Below are 25,149 nucleotides of genomic sequence, written 5' to 3'. Positions count from 1 at the left end.
TGTATATATGAAACACACAAAGCTAACTTTGTACTTAATGGAGAAAGACTGAAAGCTTTCCCATTAAGATCAGGAACAAGACAAGGATGACCACTGTCACCACTGTTATTCAATATTGTGCTAGAAATTCTAGCTAGAGTAATTATGCAAGAAAGAGAAATATAAGGCATCCAAATAGGAAAGGAAGAAGCAATATTTTTACTATTTGCTGATGTTATGATCCTTACACAGAAAATCCTGGAAAATCACAGCAAAGCAACTAGAACTAAAATAAAAGGCATCCAAATAGAAAAGGAAGATGTAAAACTTTCACTATTGGCTGATGTTATGATTCTTACATAGAAAATCCTGAAAAATCACAGCAAAGCAACTAGAACTAAAATAATAGGCATCCAAATAGGAAAGGGAGAATTAAAACTTCCACGACTTGTTGATGTTATGGTCCTTACATAGAAAATCCTGAAAAATCCACAGCAAAGCAACTAGAACTAATAGAAATTTTCAGCAAAGTGAGCAGGATATAAGATTAATATAAAAAATAAATAGTGTTTCTTTATATTACTAATGAGCAATTTGAGGAGGAAGTCAGGGAAAAAATCCCATGTATAATAGAGAATAAAAGAATCAAATACTTAGAAATAAACTTAACCAAGGACAGAAAGGAGCTTGTATTCAGAAAACTATAAAACATTGTTAAAAGAAAACAAATAAGACCTAAATAAATAGAAGGACATACCATGTTCATGGATTGGAAGACTAAATATCATTAAGATGTCAATTCTACCCAAACATAACTACAGACTCAACACAATTCCAATAAAACACCCAACAGCCTTTTTTACAGAATTGGAAAGGTCAATTATTAAATTTTTTTGGAAAGGTATATGAAGAATGAAGTTGGAGGACTCTCTTCCTGACCTTACAGCATATTACTTAGCTACAGTGGTAAAACAGCATAGTATTAGCATAAAGATAGATATGTCAACTAATGGAATTGAAAGAAATGTTCAGAAACAGATTCACAAATTTATGGCAAAGTGATTTTTGACAAGGCTGTCCAGCCTACCCACGTGGGATAGAACAATCTATTCAACAAATGGTGCTGGGAAAACTGAATACCCATTTCCAAAAGAAAAAAAGAGGGTCCTTATCTCAAACCTTATACAAACATTAACTCAAAATGGATCAATCACCTAAATATAAAATCTACAACCCTAGAACTTCTAGAAGAAACTGTAGGGAAACAGTTTCAAGATCTTGTTGTAGGAGGTGGTTTCTTGAAACTTATACCCAAAGCGCAAACACCAAAAAAAAAAACAACCAAACATAAAAGGGACCTTTTCAGACTTAAAAGCTTTTGTGCTTTGAAGGACTTTGCCAAGGAAATGAAACAGCAGCCTACTTAATGGGAGAATATATTAGGAAACTACATATCCAATAAGGGTTTTATATCCATGTTATATAAAGATCATACAACCCAACAATAAAATGACAAGCAATCCAATAAAAAAGTGGTCCAAAGGAATTGAACAGACATTTCTCCAAAAGGTAAATACAAAAGTCCAGAAAGCACATGAAAAAATGTTAACATCATTAGCTATTAGGGAAATGCAGATCAAAACTACACTGAGATAACATTTCATACCTTACAGAATGGCCATTACTACAAAAACAGAAAACTGTAAGTGTTGGAGAAGATGTTGGAGAAATAGGAATGCTCCTTCACTGCTGGTGGAAATGCAGAATGGTGCAGCATTTGTGAAAGACAGTTTGGTGGTTCCTCAAGAAACTACATATATAAATGCCCTATGATCCAGCAATCCCCTTCTTAAGAATATATTCAGAAGAATGGAAAACAAGGACAAATATTGACATTTGAACACAGGTTCGCAGCAGTATTATTCACAATTGCTAAAATATGGAAACAACCCAAGTGTTCATCAGCTAATGACTGGATTTTAAAAATTCGTTATATACACAAAATGGACTACTATTCAGCTATAAGAACAAATGAAATCAGGATGCATATGACAACATGGATGAAATAAGTCAGACATAACAGTACAAATATTATATGATCTCAGTAATATGAAATAAAACGATGAGTAAACTCACAGAGATAAACTCTAAAGTATAGGTTATTAGGAAATTGAATGTGTGTTGAAAACAGTAACTGACACTTAATGTATCTAGAATTTTTAATAAGATTTACTGTAAATGCGTGGAAATGAATAGAGTTGATGGCAATATATTACAGTGAGTCTAACACTGATGATTTACAGAGGATACATGAATAGTTCTGCTAGAGATTGAAAACTCACATTCATTGACATCAGGAATTGCCTATTGATTCACAGGTATGTGAGTTATTTTACAGCCAGTTGCTTATTGTACTAAGTAAAAGATGGAGATGAGAAAGGGAAAAAAATGTTATAGTTTCCCTTTCAAAGTTGAATGTCTTGTGAACAGGTCTGGTAAACGAGTGCAGGCAAATCCAAAATAACGCAGATCTACATGATCCCTCTCTTCCTTGGCCTACTCCACTGATCTGCACAGCCCAATCTCTAGGAGATTCTCCCTCCTATGGGTTTCCATAGCACTTTTGGCATACCTCTATCACAGCACATAACTCACAGTTGCACTGTAATTACCTATTGGTTATCTCTACCACATCCCATACTAGATTGTGAGCTTCTTGAGTATAAGGGTCATGGTCTATTCATCTTTGAATATCCAACACCAAGCACAGAACCTGGTACATAGTAGCACAGAAAGATCTGTGATTGAATTAACCTTCTCATATATGGGCCTCTAAGTAAAAGGTGCCACAATCCACCCAGATGGACAAGCAAAGAACCTAAGCATCACCTAAGAGATGCTCTTTCTCTAACATTCCATTACAAATTCTTGATTTTATGTTCTAATTAGCCCTCAAATCCATCTTCTTTTCTCCACAGCCATACCTCCCAACCTAATCCAAGTTACTATCAACTCTAGGTTGGACTAGTGTTAACAGTACAACAGTTAACAGGGTGATATCTTAACTAGTCTACACATATCTTTTTGGGCTCTCCTCCAAACCATTTTCTGCCTTGAAACTATCTAACGATATTATCCCTACATTCTCCCTTAAAACCACTTTAATGACTTTCCATTGTTCTAACATAAAGATAAAATTTTTATTGTAGCAAAATGGTCCTGTATTGTCCATCCCCTAACATCACTCTAGTCTCAGCTTATTCTATTAGCCTCCTTTACTTCACTCTAGCCAGCAGCAGTTGGCCTTATTTTAGCTCCTATTATTCATCATGATTTCTTAACAGAAAATGCTTGCACATGCTGATCCTTTTGCCTGAAAAGTCCTTACTTCCTCTCCTTTCCTAATTAATGCCCATTTTCCATTTTAATCTCTGCTTAAATTTTGGTGCTCTCTAAGATTCATTCCCTGATCTCGCTGATGTGATCAAATCCCTCTAATACAAATTCATTTAACCCATGTATCTCTTTCTTTCATAGCACTTTCACAATTAGAATTTCATATTTATGTCTGTGATTGTTTAAGGTCTGTTATTTTAAGTACTTTAAGGCAAGAATTGTATATGATTTTGCTCACTTCATTCCCCAAGCTAAGCACAGTGGTTGACACACCATAATAAGTTCAATATTTTTAAAATAAAGGAGTGAATATGCCTATAAAGAAATAGTAGTAGCTACAAACTTACATACTTTTACCTTTAGAGATCTCTTTGGCCAAATTAAAATAAAGTCAATAGTTTACACAGCAAATATTATTCAAAATCCTACTCTGTATCAACCACTGTGCTGAAGTGAGAGACATACAATGGGGCAAGATAGGTATGATTCCTGTCCTGATGGAGCTTACAGTTAAATGGTGATTTTCCCCAACAACTTTATTTTTAAAAATGTATTTCCTGTAACTTGACTAAGGTACCGCTTTTATTCAATAGATTTTTTTGAACTTCCTAACTTGTAATATATTTTTAGAAGCTGTTTTGTTCTATTTTATTTGTCTTACCCTTTCTCAAGCTTTCTCTGATCTTGAGCTGGTCACATCTGCCAATATATGTATGAGGACATTTTCCCCCTTTGCAGCCTACTAAGCAGAGTAGTAATAGTGCCAATACTAGGCGTAGGCAGAGTAAGTAATAATCACATGATCATGGCAATTATAGAAATTGTTATCATTTGCTTTCTTCTCTCAAATTCTTGCAACAACTCTGCAAGGTAGTGATTTAGAAACAGATGTAAATACGGAGACTCAGAGAAGCTCAACTTGCCCAGTCACTCAGAGAATACATAACAAAGTCAGAATTTGAAACCAAATCTTTCTGGGCATGACTCTCAGGGATGAGCCTCCTTAGCACTGAAGGATTATTAGCAAGCATCAACTAGTGATGCATTTGAAAAAACATCTTGACCAAAAAGGGAAAATAATAAATACAAATTAGTTTTTACAGCTATGAGATTTCAAAGCGAGTCAGGAGGTCATCTGAGAGGTTACATTTACACACATCTCACGAGGATCTCATTTAACTGCCATAGTAACAATACTGCAAGCATGATATCTAGACATTATAGGTAGGGCAGACAATCTCGGGAATTCCATACCCTTGGAATATATGTTTCCCAATGTATCCGAATTAGAATAATTTATAATTTCCCTAGACATGGTTATTCTGCACCTTTTATTTGAACCTATAAATAACAATATACTTGTTAAATATATTTCCTAGAGACTTAAATCTTTGGTCTATTCATGTGATGGTTGGACCCTGAATCTCAGCAGAGTTGCAACACCTACTCTCCAGTCCATTGGACTGTCCCAGGACAACTAACAAAAGGATGATGATGGAAATCGCCCATGCCAAAATAAACAGAGATTATCTACTACTGCAAGCAAGAGAGTTCCAGCCATCTTCTCCATAGAATCTAAGTCTCCTCTCAATCAGAAACAGAGTGGGCATTACGATCCTAATATCCACAAGACAGAGGAATGAATAAACATAAGGGTGGAATGCAACTACGAACTAAAAGACGTATTATTATTCTAGCAATGGAAGAACTTGTATCATTTGAAATAAAGGAGTGGCCACCAGAGGTTCTGAGGGTAGGGAAAGGGAAAAATAGAGGTATCATGGGGGTATTTTAGGGACATAGGAATTGTCCTGTATGACGTCGCACTGACTGTTACAGGCCATTATACATTTTGTCAAAACCTATAAAATTGTGGGCTGCAAAGTATAAACTATAATTAAACTAAAGACCATGGTTAGTAGCAATGTTTCAATATGTGTTCTTCAACTGTAACAAATGTAACACACTAAAGCAAGTTGTTGTTAATGGGGGAAGTGGGGGAGGTGCAGGGGTAGGGGTATATGGGAATGCCCTTTATTTTCAAAGTATCATTTATGTAATCTAAACCTTCTTAAAAATAAATTTTAATTCAATTTAATTTCAAAAATAAGAGTATTTTTTTAAAACTCATGTTCTTTCTCCTCCATCATTATGCCTTTCAGCCATGGAAGGCTGCTAGAATGATTTTCTCAGTTCTGCTTCCTGCTATCTCCTAGTTAATAGACTTTAATGTTCATAAAGTAATTCATGAGGATATTTTGTAGTGCATATAATCAGTAAGGAAGGGTGCAGATTTTCTGTCACACTGGGGAGCATAAATTCCAAGCATTGGAAAATTATCTAATGAAAACCATAAAAGGAAAAATATGGAGTCTGCCAAGGTCAGTTAGAAAATTGTTTTCCTTTGACATAAATTTTGAGAGTTATTGAAGAACATAAGCTAATGGTCTCTGGAAAATGTCAAAAAATCCAATATTCTCCCACAATTTTGCTTGAATGACTTTCAGAAACCAGATCGGCACAATTCTCTGAATGCTTTACATTAATTTGATTTAAAAATTTAACAATAAACTAAATCTGGCATAAAAAGCCTACAGCATATGGAAAAACTGAAATATAGACTCTAAGCTTTATATTAATGTTTAATTTCTTGAACTTGATAACTCTACTTAAAGTGGTTACATAAGTGAATATCTCTGTACTTAGGAAATGTACATGGCAGTATTAAGTATTCAAGAAATATGATTTATACATGCTATGTTCAAGCATACAGAAAATGGATTCAGGTATAAATAGATAAAGAATGATTCAGCAAATGTAACAAAATGTTAAAATTGGTTGATCTGGGGATCTTGGGGGTGACTTAATGTGTAGTTTTCAGTATGGGTTTTGTATTATTTTTGCAACTATCCTGTAAGTTTTAAAGTATTTCAAAATAAAACGATAAAAACCGTCTCTGAGGCAAAAATCAAGACCAAGTTAGAAAGATAATGTGGAGTGGTAGAAAACAACACTGAATTGGAAAAAATCACACACTGTATCTTTGGCACATTTAAGTTAACCACTTCGTGCTTCTATTACCTTATATAAAGAATGAAGGGATCATATCATAAGTTCTTCAAGTCCCTTCTGGTTCTTATTCACTCTTGAAATTGATTTCAGTTTGCAAATGTCACCAGTAAATCAAAAGTCTATTATGCAGCTAGAATTGCAAACCAGTAGAAATAAATTAACTAATTAATTATAAAAAGAAGCCTTTGAGAACTGAAAAATATTTTTATGTATTGCATACAGGATATACTAGGATATGCATTCTCTTTTGCAGATGCTCCAAGAAAATAATATTGGCTATCTCTCAAGTACCCTTCTTTCTAGTCCTCTCCATCCCCCAGAACTACATTGTGTGATGAGGTGTTGCAGCAGGTTCCAAACAACCAATGCAGCAGCAGCTAGTGATACAATATAAGGGGATGCCTAGCATAATGCTGAAACAGAGAGGCATAATACTGAGGCAGAGAGCAGAGTATTAGGAAATGTTGTTTGATAGAATTAAAATGAGAAAATAAGAGAGGGAGAAATGTGCAAATCACATAGCATATCAATCGGATAGCTGTAGCAGGCACAGGTTTAAGGCACACAGTTTATGCACAGCTGTGAGGGATTTCGGTTGGGAAACAAGTAACTGACGTCCAAAAGATGGACTTTATCAGTGAAGGCAAATTATAAACCTTCCATGGCACATATTTCTAAACAGACTAAGAATATGAGTTATTCTCCCTAGCATTTGAAGTCCTATAGTAATCAGATATATTTTACATATCTAACCTTACCTCTTTAATGCAGCTCCCCTGGCTTCACTCAGTCATTAAACTTGAGATGCATGAATCTTAAGCTTAAGATTCATATGGCCTCTATGTTGTAATGAATTATATGCACCCTCTTTTCCTTAATGAATCAATTTTTTGATATATATTAATAAAGCATAAATCCATCCAAAGTGTGCAATCAATGGTATTCGGTATAATCACATAGTTGTGCATTCATCACTTCAATCATTTTAGAGCATTTTCATTATTCCAATAATAATAAACAGAAAACAAACAAAGCTCATCATCTCTCAATCTCTTTATACTTCCCTTGCTGTACATAGCTGCTATTCTGCATCCTTCTCTCTAGTATATTGGTATTTATGTTTTGTATAAAGTCTTATATATGCAATATCACCCATATTCTTATTTAACATGAGGTTTCAATGTGTTATACAGCCACTTGTTACAATTTTTAGCTTTCCTTTTAGTAACATGATGTCCTTAGACTTTCCTTTTCAACCACTGTCATACCCATTTAGTAGCTCTGTTAGTCACAAACACCATGATGTGCTCTCGCAATTTCCATTCATTTCCAAAGATTTACAACCTTTTAACCAACTCTGCACAGATTAACCCTGAGCTTTTTATTCTCTGTTGTCATTCTATTTTCTAGTGACCTATCTTCTAATTATTAATTCCATGAGTTTACATAATAATTTAGTTCATAATAGTGCAATCATACAGTATTTGTCCTATTGTGTCTGGCTTGTTTCATTCAACATAATGTCCTCCATGTTCATCCATATCTTCATATGCTTCACAACTTCATTTCTTCTTACTGCTGCATAATATTCCATCATTTGTATACTGCACACTTTGTTTATCCATTCATCAAGTCACGAACACGTAGGTTGTTTCTAACTTTTGGCAATAGTGGATAACACCCCTATGAATACTGGTGTGTATGTACCCTCTTAACCTGCTTATATGTGGATGTGAATCCACTGTAAATAAGAACTCTTGAAGATGTTTTTTTCTAAACAAACAGTTAAGGTATGACCCAACTGAAAGAGGGTGGATCTTAAGCCATATTATGGTAGGTGTTGTAAAGAGAAGAAACAAGAAACCAGAAATTGAAGAAGGTCACACAGGAAAAAGTCAGAAGTCAGTGGAAATCATATGAGCTGACCCAAGGAGAGAGAGACTACCATGTAACAGGAGGCAGAGATGCAAACCAAGGAACCCCAAGGATTGAGGGAATCTAGCATCAAAACCCTACGAATTTTAGACAGAAAGAAAGCCCTTCAAATATCTTTATTTTAGACTTTTAGTCATCCAAACTATGAACCAATAAATTCCTGTTGTTCAGCCAACCCACTGTGTCTTGTCATAGCAGTCTGGCAAACCAAAAAGGCCTTCAAATCCCAACGTGACTCTTATTAGTGGTGGAACCTTGGGGAAGTTATTTAACCTCGCTGAGCCTTGATTTCATCATCTATAAAATAATAACATCTATTTTCATAGTGCTATTGCAAACATTCAATAAGATGATGAAAAGTATAATGACAGTAATTATCATTTATTATGAATCAAATATATAACAAGTTCTAAGTTACTTTCTTTGTACCATACTTAGTTTGGTAAAACTAAGACCTCCAACTAGAACTAGGGTATCCAGAGGGTATGAAGGCAACTGCTAGTCTAGGCAGGCAGTTAGCTTCAGAATGACAAGCAAGTGAGAGTGACTCCAGTAGCAACCTATGTGTGTACACCAGAAGTCTAAGGAAAGTCCTCATGCAATAATCAAGTCTAGCAGGATTTTGTTCAATGAAAGAAGCCCTAGCAACAAATTTGTACATATCAATATTTTCTTCCTTTCCTTGGAGTTTAAAAGGCTTAGGAATAATTTGGAAGAATCCAAAGGAAATTTCCAAAAGGAAAGTTAGCATTGATCTGGGGCAAGTTGTGTAACTTCTCTGAGTCTTAGTTTCTTTATCAAATTCTGACCTATAATTTTCAAGGCTGTGGTAAAGATTAGAATAATGTATGTGAAATGAGTCTTACAGTGCCTGGAATATGTAATAAATAATGACTGTATTTAAGATGGCATTATTCACATTCTTCTTGCTCCAAAGGATTCATATGTCAGCTAAATATAAGAGGTCATCTCACTATTTCAGCAAAAATACAAGTACAACATCATACTTGAAATTTAACAATTTGATTAGGTTTTTAAAAATCATGACAAGTGACTTTCTTACATTGTCATTAGTCTGGAGAATATATGTTACATAGGGCCTAGAAGCTGCAGTTTGCACTGATTTCATATAGTAAACATCAGTTGACCCAAACAATTTAGCACTTGTTTGTATTCTACCTTATATACCAAGCAGAAATCTCAAAATTTAGAATTTTTAGCCCAGAACTCTCCCTAAATACCAGACTCATATATCAGACTGCCTATTCAATATCTCCTTTTGAATACCTAATAAACATCTCAAATAAAGCATGGCAAAAACAGAATTTTTAAAAAACTCACAAAATCTTGCCTCTCTCAGTCTTCTCCATTTAAATAAATAGCATTATTGTCTATTCTATTACTAAAACAAGAAACCTAGGTATAATCATGAGAAAGTCCAGTCATTTCTATCTCCACAATGGCTCTTGAACCTGTCCACTTTTTTCTATCTCTATTATCAACACTCTGGTCCAAGCCACCATCATCTTTCTTTGAGATGCCTCTTAACTACTATCCCTGTCCCTTCCATCTATTCTCCTTGGGGCAGCCAGAGCAAGGTTTATTTGTTTGTTTATAATGCAAGTTAGAAAGAATGTGACATTTTTCTACGGAAAATCATCTAGTTGCTTCCTCCTGCTTTTAACATAAGGCCCAAAATCTAATAAGGCACTATGTTATAAGACCCGTATCTACCTTCCCAGTCTTATATTGTCCCATCCCTCCACAATGCATCATGATCTTGCCATACTCACTCTCCTTCTGTTCCCTGAGCATGTAAACATCTTTGACACCTCAGAGCCCACATGTGGTATTCCCTCTGCTTGAAATATTTCTTTGTATACCCTCCATTTGTACTGCTTTTTCTTAACATTTAGTGCCCAGCCTAAAATTTCTCTCTTCAAGTTTATCCTCTCTGATGATTTCAATGTAAAGTGCCCATTTACATTCAGTTACTCTCTGCTATTTTCCATTTTATCATTTAATGCAATTTAAAATTATACCCTTGTCCATGTATTTAGTTGATTAATCTCTCTCTTTCCCCCATTAAATTATAAGCTCAATGAGGGGAGAGATTATGTCTCTTTTAGCTTATCTCTATTCATCCAGCACAATGAGTATTTAATGAGTGTTAAAAATAAACTAGAATCCATGTGGTGCAGCAGTGCTCCAAAATGTATTCACCAAATGCAATGAGTGTGACACAATGATGAAAGAGCTTGTTGATGTGGGAGGGGTGGAGGAGTGGGGTGTGGAGTATGTGGGAACTTCTTATATTTTTAATATAAAATTTTTTGCAATCTATGCATCATTAAAAAAAGGCAAATTTAATTAAAAATAAAATAAAATAAAGTCCAATCTGTCTAGATGCTAAAAAAAAAGAAAGCATATCAAACAGGGAAGTCAATGTGGCTCAAGTGATTGGGCTTCTGCCTACCAAATGGGAGAACCTGGTTCAATCCCTGGGACCTCCTGGGAAAGGTGCGACTGTGCAGGGAACCAGGCCTGCGGTGAGTAAAACAGCAACATGATGACACAACAAAAGAGGGACGCAGGGGAGGTCAAGGCAAGACGCAACGGAAACCAGGAACTGAGGTTGTGCAAGTGACAGGGAACCTCTCTCTCACATTGGAGGTCCCTGGGATTGAATTCTCATGAAGCCTAGAAGAGAAAACGAGAAGAGAAGACAAAAACAGACATAGAAGATCACACAGCGAATGCATGCAGACAGCAGAAACAGCAGGGTTGGGGTGGGGGAGGAGAAAAATAAAGCATAACAAATGTATTCATTGTTGAGCCTGGGCCACTACATTCGAAAATAAATACGTGTTCACTTGATGACTCCCAAATATTCTTTTCACCTTTCACCTCATGTGCTATTCAGGAGGTTCATTAGCATCACGAAGATAATTTTATTAGCACAAAATGTAGGGATAAAGATATCCAGGAAGTTTTGATATAAGAAGCAAGATGGACAAGGTGATTAAAATAATATTTAAAATACATCAGAAAAATTAAAACAATGATTTCTCATGCAACTATTATGTGAGGGTTTATGGGGAGGCTCTGATGTCTCAATAATGAAATTGAGCAAACAACCCAAAAACTTCTAAACATTATTTTCACTGCCTTTCTGTTTCACATTCCCAGAATACAGCTGGAGAGAATTATCAGACACTATAGATGGCTCTTACGCAAGGGATTCAAAACATACAAAGTAGTTGGATCCTTTCATTCAACAAACATTCTTCAAGTGATTACTATATGCTAGACACAAGAGTGGGTGTTTTTCCTGGTCAGTTAAAGGGGATCAAGGAAACATACCACAAAAATGAATCAATCTTCTTTTCCTATAGACTCATACCCATGCAGCACATTATTTTGGCTTCTGTATGTGGTGGTTTGCAGTTGCTCCTCAAGATCCCCATGGGAGCACAGTATTATATCAGAGAGAGAGATATAAAGTACTCCTGATACCAAGAAATGATTTATGAACTTAAACTGATGAGTTATTTTCCTATTTGACAATCAAAGAGGTCATTTCACTGCCTTTATAAATGACCAGTGACGAATCATAATGACATAAGGAATTGCTGGACAGGAAAAGGCTAATCTCAACATGCTTGTCCTCAGAACTCATTTCCACCTTAGCTTTGTCTCATCAACCTTTGCTCACGCCTCACACATAATTAAAATGTCTTACACCTGCAAAAGCTCATTTATACCGACAGCAGTATTTGCTTTAGCCACCTAAACTGAAAGATTCCACATGATTGCATCTCCTTGAACGAAATAGTTCTGCCTGAAATACCTATTGATGTGGCTCTTTGCGTGTATTCTTCATAGACCCTGGTTAACTTTGCAATTTTTCTGTAATTCATCCCCTGTAAATGAAGCTCCCTATTAACAATACAATCTGTCTTAGAACATTTGTCACACTGCTTTCTTGTGGCGAAATTGCTGTGAGGTCACCTTCACAAGTTTTCCAGTGATAATGATGATGATAATAATATTAATTATAATAATTAATATTAATCACTGAGTATCTATTTCCAAGGCACTGTTATAAGTGTTTTACATATATTTATTTCACTCAACACAGCAACATCATCTCCTTTTCACATGGAGATAAAACTGAAGTTCAGAGTAATAAATTAATTTTCCCAGTCACCCAGCTGCTAAGTGTCAGACTCTGGATACAAATCATGGTTTTCTGGATCTGAAACAGTATGCAAGTGAGCAAATCCAGTTTTCAGAATTTTCCATGGGCCTTCTCTTAGAATCAGCTTTTTGTTTTGGCTCAAATCATTTTATATTTTATCTATACTTATAAAAGATACCTTTTCCTCTACAAATTTGCTCTGCAAAAGTTCTACCTTTCTAAATATAAGAAAAGTTTTTTCTAGCCAAGTCAGATCATTGTAGTATGAACAAGGGATAGTTTTATAAGCATTTACTAGTAGGAGGGGCTCAAGTTTAGAGGGTAAAAAACACTAAGAGCACTCTGAGACTTCGTTCCAGCTCTACCATTTAATTGCTGTAGAACATTAAGAAAATCACTTAATTTCTCTTTCAGTTTACACACTGTAGAGTGAGGATAAAATGATCTGCCTTACAGGATTTTGGAAGTATTAAATGATACCATGTATGTGAGAGCACAGAGCCTAATTCTTAGCTCCATAAATGTATGCTATATCTAAATGTAAAGGTAAACTTTTGTATGGATATTAATCTAATTGGTGAGACAAAGGCTACACAAAGAAGAACTCTAAGATGAGTATAAATTCCTTTCAGATAGTGTAGTTAAGATTTTTGCAAAAGTGCCAGGGGAATTCAGGAGAGAAAAAATAGTGATTATATGACAACATTAGGCGGCCGACTTGGCCCAGTGGTTAGGGAGTTGGTCTACCATATGGGAGGTCCGCAGTTCAAGCCCTGGGCCTCCTTGACCCGTGTGGAGCTGGCCCATGCGCAATGTTGATGCACACAAGGAGTGCCCTGCCACGCAGGGGTGTCCCCCGCATAGGGGAGCCCCACACGCAAGGAGTGCGCCCCATAAGGAGAGCCACCCAGCGCAAAAGAAAGTGCAGCCTGCCCAGGAATGGTGCCGCACAGAGAACTGACACAACAAGATGACGCAACAAAAAGAAACAGATTCCTGTGCCACTGACAACAAAAGAAGTGGACAAGGAAGATGCAGCAAATAGACTCAGAGAATAGACAACCAGGGTGGGGGGTGGGGAAGAGGAGGGAAATAAATAAATAAATAAATCATTTTAAAAAGACAACATTAGAACATAAAGACTTTACAAAAGAAGTGCAAAAGTGTAAAATATGTATTTTCAAAGAGGAGTGGAAAGAGCATGAAGCAGGTATGCAAGCAAGCAAGAAAGGAACTAATGGCATTTCTTTAGCTCTGTTTGCACAGGAGCCATGCAAGTAGTTTGTAGCAAGTTGCTTTAAGAGTGAGGTTTTATCACAAACATAGCTTCAAGTCCAAACTCCAACACTTACTAGCTTTGTGACATAAGTAAGTAATGTCAAGTCCCAATTTCTTCCCTTATCAAATAGGGAAAATATCATCAACCTTCCAATGTTGTTATAAACTGACTGAATGTAAAGAACAATGCCTGACCCAATAGACGGTAGCTCTGAGCATCTGCTCTACCCTAGTGGATCTAGTCCATGGCTGGTCTCCTCCCCAACTAACCTACTTGCTCATTCCTGCCTATTTTGTTATTTTTCTTAGACCTGTGGTTGGCGCTGGGGTTGGTGTATACTCAGGAGACTGAATCTCTGAACTGTTCATGTGGCAGCCAGGCTCAGGGCCTCAGCAGACTTGCGGCTTCTACCCACTGATTTATTGGACTTACCTTGGCCAGCTAACAGTTAGGTAAAGAAGGTCAACCAGAACACCAGGGAGCCGAGAGTGCCTACAACTGCAAGCAGAATTGCAGCCACCATCCATATGGAATCTAAGCCACCTCTCGATATAGAGACGGAGTGGACATAACCATCCCAGGGTCCATAGGATGGAGGAATAGAGTATGGATTAGAGTGGACTTACTGATATTCTACTATGGAACTATTGTGTTTAATAATGGAAGAAATTGTAGCATTGATGTGGAGAAAGTGGCTATGGTAGCTGCTGAGGGTAGGGAGAGGGAAGAAGAGATATGATGTGGGGGCATTTTCAGAACTTGGAGTTGTCCTGGGTGGTACTGCAAGGACAGATGCTGGACATTGTATGTCCTGCCATGGCCCACTGGGCGGACTGTGGGAGAGTGTAAACTACAATGTAAACCATTATCCATGTGGTGCAGCAGTACTCCACAATGTATTCAGCAAATAGAATGAATGTCCCACGATGATGAAAGAGGTTGTTGATGTGGGAGTGGGGTGAGGGGTGTGGGGGATATACAGGAACCTTTTATTTTTTAATGTAACATTAAAAAAATAGAGAAAAAAAGTACACATAGACAACATGTCAACCTACGGCAATGAACTACATTTATGGACATTTAAAAAAAAAAAGACTAAGTGGCTTGATAGAATTGTCTCAGCTTCTCAAAACACTGCTTTCAGATTGGGGTAGAAAAAGGTAGCTTCAACTCTCAAAAATCGGCAAAATGGACCTAAAAAAACCTATTCCCACAGATTTTAGGGGCCTGGCCACCTAGGAATCACAATGCAATCTCTCCCCAAGTACTCCTTCCCCTCTAGTCGAACTCAGAGTCAAAGAACCTAGCCAAGGAGTGAATGATCACTTCAGGTGCTAGAAGAGAACCAATGGTGTAGAATAAACCTGGATTGGGCACGTTTGCCATATCCTGCTGCCATGTGTTCTAACCTGTTCACCCCAATCCCTCCAAGCTGATCTGCACAGCAGTTTATGAAATAAGCCCACCAGAATAAATGTTTCCATAGTTTCTGAATTTGCAGAGAAAAAAGTCTGCTGATAAGACATTTAGTAGTGTTCATTCATCTCCCTGTTGGTTGGGCACAGAAACATGACACAAACATTTGCCATGGACAGAGACTGGCAGGATCTTTGACCCTGGCTGTCATTAGCAGGGTTAATAGATAGTCCTGTGACATAGGTTGAAGGGGAGAGAGTGGATAATAAGGGAGAAGGAAGAAACAAAATAAGAGTAGCGTAAGATAATGAGAAAAAATCAGTGTAGACTGACATTTAGGGACCTTTTTTGCCATTAATTCTAAGCAGGCATTTTTCCTTCCTCGTCTCCTAAGGTCATAAGTAGGGTTGACCTTATGTCTAGAGGGAGCAAGCAGCCATCTGCAGGTTATGAACTGTGACATTCTGAGAAAGGCCCCACACAGGTCCTGTAAAGCTGCCAGAAATTGTACCATTAGTCATGCCAATGACTTACAGAATTGAAATATCTGTTAAATTGCAAATATATTAGCTGAGAAAGGAAAGATTTTTGGTTATTATCAGTCATGAATTCTTTAGTTCATTGAAGTATTAGATTAGCCCCCGCATAAAGTAAGGATCTGAGGAGATGTGCAACAGAAAAGACAGGACATTAGGACATTTAAAAGAGGCAGAGAAGGGATAAATAAATCAAAGATATCATCCAGGTGGCCTGGGTAGGCTATAAAGGATACTAGAAAAGTCACTTGGAGAAGAATGGCCTAGGGGGAAAAGCAAAGAGACTGCTGCAAGCCAGTTTTTGTCATGAGATTTCCATATCTGCCACTGTGCAAAAATACAATTGTGAAATGCACAGTCATGTGAAAGTTCCCTTAATGCAGCCAAGAACTACTGACTACCCAGATCTCTCCTTTTTAAGTCACACAAAAGGTATAAATGAGATAACTTCTTATGTGATTATCAGGACACACTCATTCAGAATGTGTTAACTGGCTGCTCAGAGAGAACATAAAAGAGAGAGAACATATGCTAATTATTTGTTCTCCTCAGTGTTTCACATCACACTGCTTCAGACAGCTTCAAGGTGGGTGCTTTCTTCTCAGGTTCTTCATTTATCTGAAACATTTAAAAACAACCTGATTCATCATCGTCTAAATCATGCTTCTCTGAAAAGTGACCAATTTGTCTATACCCTTCCTGTAACATTATTACATCTTCAAATTGTGTCTTTCTCTCTCTGCTTTGACAGATTCCATGGTGTGATTAGGATTGCTTCTGAGTGGTGTTCTCAGTTTGTCTATTAACAGCTTTCCAGGTCATTCAAAGGTTGCTGCCCACCCACCCCTACTTGCGACTGGAAATGAAAATAGTACAGCTGAGCCTGAGACAGTCATACAGTCAAGTCACCTATTTAAAAGTCCTACTGAACCAAATACTTTAGAGCGAAGGTCATAAACAGTAGCCCAAAACTGAATTTAGCCTATAGACATGTTTTATTTCACACAGTGCTTTACTGAAGACATATACTTCCACATAAAAATCCAAACTTCCAGCCTCTCTTGAACAATTAGAGGGCCTAGCAAATTAGATCCTCAACCTCGTGTGGCAGCAATCAAGTAGAGCTAGTACTCTCCAATTTGCCCCTCCTTCTTGCTTCTCACATCAGTCCATTTCTTTCATCTATATGACCTGCCTGTCTGCTAGAAGCATTTTAGCATTGATTAGGGGGATACCACTTTGCTGATTTGGACTTAGATATCAGGAGCAAATGCTTTTTCTTTTTAGAATCAGAGCTCTTTCTACTTAAGGACAAAACAATAGATTTACAAATGAATATTTGTTTTTGTTTTATTTTTATTAGAGAAGTTGTAGGTTTACAGAACAGTCATTCATAAAATACATGAAATACAGAGTTCCCATATACCTCCCTATTATTAACATCTTGCAATAATGTGGTATATTTTTACAATCCATGAAAGAACAGACAAATGAACATTTTTATCAACAGGTTATTTTAGAGATTCTTAGACCTGAGCTCTGAGTCATCAACTTTGGAATCCCTGTGGGGTTGTATGTTCTCTTCTTTGCCCATGACACCCAGGATTAAGTGACTGTGGAAAGAGTTAACTACAGGGTAGTATAGAAAAATATTGTAATAAGACTTAGAAGATGAGAATTCTAGTACATGATTGTGCCATTTACCAGCAGCCACACCATGACAAATATTTTAAATTCTCTGAGTTATTCATAGTATACTCTTCTGAAAAACAGAAGTAATAACAAAACATTTCTTACCAACTCAGTAAAGTTCTTGGGAGCAAGAGAATATGATATCAAAAGTGAAAAATTTTTGAAATCATAAAGTGCTCTACTAATATAAAGCTGTCTTATTTGTACTCAACAAAAGCAGTCATTAGTCAACTGACCACCCAATCAAACCAAGGCACAAATAATTTTTTGAGTATCTACTAAAAGCTCAGCACTTAAAGAGAAAGAAAAGAAATAGTCAACAAATCCTTGCCATTAAGGAGAAAATTAGATAAACAATAGAAAACAATAAAAGATTATCATTTTAATATAAAATCAATGCCCAATAAATATTTTATTGAAACTGTTGAAGATATGAGCATAAGAGGATATCAACAGAGCTGAATACTCACTTGGAACTACATAAGTTAACTTTATTAAAATTTGTTCTTTAGAAATTAAATATGCTCAGATGTTCTGAGTGTGAAAAAGGTGTTATATGATCAAACAAGTTTAGGGAATGTCCCAAATTATATCCCACCCTCCATTTAGAAAATTACAATTTGTATTCGAATATTATAAACATTGACATTTTCTGAGAGGACCTGAAAAAAAAAGAAATCTGTTTAACTTTGACCTAGCAGACAAACTGCCCCAGAATCTCTCCTCTCCTCTTCTCTCTGTTCAGCTCACTGTGCTCTACCCTTCCCCCTTCTTTTCCTTTCTCCCTCCCTATAACCCCTCTGAAATAGCTATTAACATCTCTTGAAATTGAAGCTTCAGAGAACACAGTTTGGGAAACACAAATATTTAGCATTTTCATAAGTTCCAAAAGGAATATAATTCTGTATCTACTTGCCTACATTCAAAACTGTATTAGAACCTAATATCTTCAAGTTTTTGCACTCAGTTGTCTTGATTGATCTTTACCAACTGAGACAACATAGTTTAACTAGATTTTTCACATTTGTTTCACTTCCATTAGCTTGAAATCATTATAGCTGCAGTGAACCTCACTGGGACCTATTTTTTCTTTTTTTCAAATTCTACTCAATTTATTCATTTTTTAAAAAGACATTACATTAAAAAAAATATGAGGTCCCCATTCACCCCCACCACCCCCACCCCACCATTCCCCCCACAGTAACACTCTCCCCCATAATCATGTCACATCCATTGCATCTGGTGAGTACATCTCCGGGCATCGCTGCACCCCATGGCCTGTGGTCCACACCATAGCCCACACTTTCCCATGTTCCATCCAGTGGGCTATGGGAGGACATACAACATCCAGCAATTGTCCCTGGGGCACCACCCAAGACAACTCCAAGTCCCGAGAATGCCTCCACATCTCTTCTCTTCCTCCCATTCCCCGCACCCAGCAGCCACTATGGCCACTTTTTCCACATCAATGCCACATTTTCTCGATTATTAACCATTATTATTACAGTTCATGAATAGAATATCATTAAGTCCACTCTGATCCTTACTGTATTCCTCCTTCCTATGGACCTTGGATTGGTTGAGTCCATTCCACATCTATGTCAAGAGGGGGTTTAGATTCCACATGGATATTGGATGCAATCCTCCCGCTTTCAGTTGTGGGCACTCTAGGCTCCATGGTGTGGTGGTTGACATTCTTCAACTCCATGTTAGCTGAGTGGAGTAAGTCCAATAAATCAGAGTGTAGGAGCTGAAGTCTATTGAGGCTCAGGGCCTGGCTATCATATTGTCAGTTCAGATGCATTGAGATGTTAGTAGGGACAGATAGCACCAAAACATGAACTGGCAAATTCCATGTTTCAAGAATTCTCATTTTTCCTGTCAGTGATCCTTGTTTCTCTTCTGTCTCCATCCCAAGCTCAGATTCAATCCTGCTCCATTCCCACTGATGTAATTAAGACAAAGTGTTCACTGAGAGCTAAGGACTAGATATCAAAATGCCATATTTATCCTTTTTTAGGAGTAATTAAATTCCTTTATAGAATTACTGAATTATTGAAGAACAAAAAGTCAGTATCCAAATAATAGTCAAATGATGGACCTTGTGGTCAATAATTTGGCCTCTGTTTTCAAGGTATGCAATATATATTTGGTGAATGAAATTAGATACTTTGTGCTTAGTGATGGTTAAAAGATTATATTTAAGATTCAGAAAGATCAAGATTCATATACTTGCCCTGTCTATTACTAAGTATGTCACCTTGGGTAAGTCATTTTACTTGAATTTTAATTTCTTCCTCTAAGAAATGGGAACAATAATAGTATCCACACTCATAGTTTTGTGAGGATTGAATGAGAAAATAAGTGAGAAAACAACAAACCATGCAATTTAAAAGACACTGGTGGGAAGCGTACGTGGCTCAACCGATAGAGCATCCGCCTACCATCTGGGAGGTCCAGGGTTCAAACCCCGGGCCTCCTGACATGCGTGGTGAGCTGGCCCACATGTAGAGCTGCCGTGTCCAAGGAGTGCCATGCCACACAAGGGTGTCCCCTGCATAGGGAAGCCCCATGCAAAAGGAGTGCACTCTGCAATGAGCCGCCTCATACGATAAAAGCCACCTCGTACGATAAAAGCCTGCCCAGGAGTGACGCCACACACATGGAGAGCTGACGTAGCAAGATGATGCAACAAAAAGAGACAGATTCCCAGTGCTGCCGACAATGCAAGCAAACACAGAACACACAGCGAATGGATATGGGGGCGGGGTGTGAAGGGGAGAGAAATAAATAAAAATAAAAAATAAAAGGCACTGGCAACAAAGCACTACAGTTAGGTTTCATTTTGCAAAGTGAAATGTAAAGCAATTTCTGGAGACAAGCACTGAAACATCTCCACCAAAGACTGATCTTAAATCATACTTTGCAGTTTTACCAAGCTTTCCATTTTCAGAGTGCTTTGCTTCTACTGCTCAATGATAACCCAGCAGCAAATATTTGAAACATATATATATAATAAAGCCCTCTTTCCAGCCGCAGCATTCAGACATGAATAGGTTAAGAGATTACTCCTAATGTGTCAAGAGTCCCAAGTCGGGAGCTCTGGAGGTGTCTGCAATAATCAGGTGAAGGGGAATTATTTGCTGTTTACGAGATAAGAGATTGGTATTTGTTCTAAATAGTCAATGCACATTTCTAAAAAGTTGCATAAAATCATGCATTTGTGAATGGTTTGCCAGATTTAAGGTAAATTACCTTTCAAATACAATTAATTAGTATTGGCTTCCTGCTTGTGTTCACCTTTGGGAACCCCTATAATTTATGTCTACCTTTGACCTTCTCAAAGCAACAATCTCTTCTAATACCAGGAGATCCTATTTCATTGTCTTGCATATCCTCTTCCATTTCTCTCCTCCTCCTCTTTTCCATTTTCACCTGCTCTACATCATTCTCACTGTGAGATAATCAAGCCTAGCTTTTCTCCTTACCACTGCAATCAACCCTCAACTAAGATTAAATGTGAGACTAAAGAAAAAAATACCTTTAAAATAACAAGTAGCCATATAAAATATACCGGGAGAAATATAACTGTCAAATGTTGTCATTACATGCATGTTTATTGTCAACCACCTCCCTACTCATCTCCAGCCTCCATAGGAATGAAAATAAATTTCCACAAAAACTTTGCATAGGTCTGCTATGATTTATTTAAAGTATTCCAGAAAAACTGCATTTAAACCAAATTCAATGTTAATATAGTAGAAAATTGGGCTATATAAAGAAGTCTGATGGTAAATTCTTTCATAGGAAAAAAAAAACCTTTTCCTAAAGCAAATGACTAGCTTCTAATTTATTAGTTTTGAATATATGGATCTACTCAAAGCAAAGAGAGATATTTCTCAGATTTATAAATTTTTAAAGAAAAATAAAAAATAACCTATTTAAATGTTAACAATCTTAAAATTTGCATACTTGTATTATTAAATCTTAAAGAACCTCTGTTTATATAAATGTTGTTATTAACCAATTTTATTAATTTCATATTGAAACTTTTATCCCATGCTTGCATTTTACTAAACGCAAAACAAATATGAGTGGGTTCTTTTTAAAATAAGCCCAGACTTTTATTTTGAATTATGAGAGGACAATCTTTTTGTTAATTGTTTTACATATTGTGCATACAAAGCAGTGTAATTTACATAATAATGCAAATAAAAATAAACGCTCACAGTGCACCCTTTTGAACTTTCTTATGGAGAAGACATATTGCTTCTATATCAAGCATAAAGTTTGGACGAAGTGAATGAATATACAAGAACTTGCTGTCTTCTTATATGAATGCTGACCACTGAACATACATAATCATGAATACATTTTTAAATTATTTTTTCAGCTCCCAGTTCATTTTCTGGCATGTAATAGATAATCAGTAAGTTTTTATTTAAATGATAAATGAATAAAATGACTGTTTTTGGAGGTTGAGTTTGTTTTAATCCACACAATTACTTGATAGGTTCCCCTTTGTCACCAATGACCTATCCTTTCATGACAGCTCTTAGGAGTTTAAGGGAAGCAATTGGGAGTCTAACAAAATTGGCTTTTATTGTTGTTTTATATGTATGACCTAACATGCTCAAAAAGAATTAAACCACTGACTGGCTTCTTTAGCACTATTCTCTCATCTATTGTTTCTCAAAGCATGGTCCCTGGACTACCTGTAAAAAATCTTATGGACAAAAAGACAACTTCCCAACCTTATTAACATACTAAATTAGAATCTGAGAGAGAGGATTAGTGATCTGTATTTAAATAGCCTTATCTTCACCTTACCTGGGTCCTTCCTCAAGATTCTGATGCACACTGAAGTTTGAGAAACTCTGCCAGGGTTGAGTTCAAATGAAATTTTTAACAGCTTTATTGAGGTATATTTTACATGTAAAATTCACCCATTTCATGTGTTCAATGATTTTTAGCAACTTTACTGAGTGGTACAACCATCACTGTAAATCAGGTTTAGAACATTTTCATCCTCCCAATGAGATTCTTCAGGCCTATTTACAGTTAACCCCATGCTGACTTCTAGACTCTACCAATCTATTCTGTTTCTATAAATTTGTCTGGCTTTGGACATTTCATATAAATGAAAGCATAAAAAATGTGACCACTCCCCTCTTAAAACACCTTTCTGACTTCCATGATGCCACTCTCTCCTGATTTTACTCCTATCCCTGCTACACTATTCCTTCTCAGTCACCTCCTCTATCAAGTCCTTAAATGCTGTGATTCTCTTCTTAACTCTGCCTAGATGATTTCATTGGTACTTAAAGCTGATGACTCCCATATCACTCTCTCTACGTAGACTTCTTTCCTGAGCTCCAGGTACATATTAGCAAGTACATCTTTATAGGAGATATACAAAGGCACCTCAATCAAACACTCCAGAACTGAGCTCAGTACCTATACTTTAGGCCTGGGTTTCACATCTCAGTGGAAGGCACCACCATCCCAATTTGTTCCCCACCCTGAAAAGTAGGCCAGCCAACAGATGAAACTCTAAATCCATAGTTTAACCATTGTAAAAGTTTAGAGCCAGTGAATTAACATCCTATCAAATACAGAAAAAAAAAACTCTAGCTCTTTTTTTCTAGAATCTGAAAATGAAACTAAAGAAACAAATGTGTCTTTTTCCATAATCAGTGAGATTGGAACATAAAGGAGATTTTGTGTCGACTTTCATGCTGTCCAACTTAAAATCCATGCTAATACTATAATGTTAGAAATTTTGGTAAATTATTCCCAAATGGAAGTGCACTGCAAGCACCTGATAAGAATACAGCAATTGTGGTAAAGTAATGCTGCTGCAAGGATTTGCAAATGGCCACTTGTTAATGATGTTTAACTGCTTATGACTGAGTCTTCTGTCATCAATGAGGCAGAGAAGTCTAGTTCACATTGAGGAAATTAGATATTAATAAAAAGTAAATCTTTGTTATTTGGGGTAGGCTCAATATGGTAGTTATTTTGAAAGCTCATGAGGAAAAGAACATGCAATTCTAATCAAAATAATTATTTAACCTTCACACAGCACCCTTTACAAATTCAGATTAAGAAGTAAAACTGCAGGGTATAGAATAGAGAATGGACTAACACATACTAATTTATAGTGAAATATACTTTTAACTCCCCGTATTAACATTCAGAATTTTGACAAAGACAAAAATAAACAAATATATCTGAGGTAACAAAAACTTAACTAGATATATGGGTCACAGCAATGAAGTTGACTCGGTAAGTGTCAGTTTTAGTTGACTGATTTTAACACTACACCAAAAAGTTCAGCCAGATATAAACAAAAATAACAGAGAATTAAATCTATATTCTTAACATCAGGGAGAGTACAAGCAACCAACTAGTTTATGTTGCATTGGATGGGTGAATGTGTAATGCCCAAAAGTATTGGTTATAAGTCAGTTAATGTAATCAATATTGCAATTGTTTAGATAATATTAAATTTTACCATGGTGCAAATGTATGTGAGTGCATATGTATAAATATAAACACACACAAACTTATACATTTTAGGCATGTATAATAGAAGAAAAATTAGTCAAATATGCTCAAGAACAATAGCAAGTAGACTTTTTGCCATCCAGTTTAGGGTCCATCACACCCATTTTCAGTGATATCTTTTATGGAATTTGGTTTAGTCCTATGTCTCTGAAAATGAATTTCTAGCATTCTTCACCAAGTAAGACTATCTTGAGTTTACATCTTCTATTACTATAAGCAGAGATGGCTAGTTTACACCTTTCTTGTACGTCAGATTTAAAAACACATGTTCATGTTATTATTTTGGGGTTACTGACAATAATAACACCTGCTTATGGAGAGTGTTGTACAAATAATATTTTGGGTGCACAGATGATTTCTTTTCTCAGGCCCAACAGAACCTCATTCTAGGGTAGCCTATACCTATAAAGAGATTCCACATGCGGACTAAGTCAACACTCTAGAAATGTTCCAGTATATCTTTTCTGAGGTACTTAGAAACAATTAATGATACCTTAAAGAGTTAGGAACCTTTTACAAAGGCAGAGAACAGATATCCAACAATTGGACCCTTTCCCTAAATTGTCCATATCCTGCATATTATTTTTACTCAGTGCAACTTATTAATAGTGAGCTTTCTAACTGTTTGATTTATAGCCAATTCTAAATGCATAGCAGTTTGGTTCTTTGTAAGAAGCTCTTTCTGCCCAAACCAAATTACGCTTAAAAATCTCATTTGCCATAATTTCTTAGAACCAATTCCTACCTGTAACTTTCAATTCAGTTGTTCGTCTTACAAGTTTTCCCTCATACTTAAGTTCACAAGTGTAATTCCCTCCATCTTCTTCTTGAACCTCCTGGATTAGAAGAACATTTCCTTTCTGTATTATTATGCTTCTCCACATTTTTGGTTTACATTCCTGCAGAGAAAATAGTTGCAAATAAGCAAAAACTAAAAATTCACATCACTAACTCATAGAACTGGCAAGTTAGTTTACTTTTTTTCCCATTCTTCTTTTTTTAGTTTTTGAAATATGTAATTAAGAAGTTAAGTCAATAATCAGGCAACACCACAATTATTGTGTCCAACTCAC

General features: G+C 36.4%; 1 protein-coding gene across 2 annotated transcripts in view; it reads right to left on the bottom strand.

Annotated features, from left to right (window-relative positions):
* The window catches only part of IL1RAPL2 (interleukin 1 receptor accessory protein like 2), a 1,488,864-nt gene that overhangs the window by 566,121 nt on the left and 897,594 nt on the right, over positions 1-25,149 (bottom strand). For both annotated transcript variants that reach the window (XM_058291994.2, XM_071213017.1), the window contains one exon: positions 24,822-24,975. In XM_058291994.2, the coding sequence (XP_058147977.1) occupies positions 24,822-24,975 (154 nt within the window). The remainder of the gene's footprint in view (positions 1-24,821; positions 24,976-25,149) is intronic.

This window comes from Dasypus novemcinctus, chromosome X (genome assembly GCF_030445035.2).
Source record: "Dasypus novemcinctus isolate mDasNov1 chromosome X, mDasNov1.1.hap2, whole genome shotgun sequence".
Classification (NCBI taxonomy): domain Eukaryota; kingdom Metazoa; phylum Chordata; class Mammalia; order Cingulata; family Dasypodidae; genus Dasypus; species Dasypus novemcinctus.
This window is presented reverse-complemented; position numbering and strand designations above follow the sequence as displayed.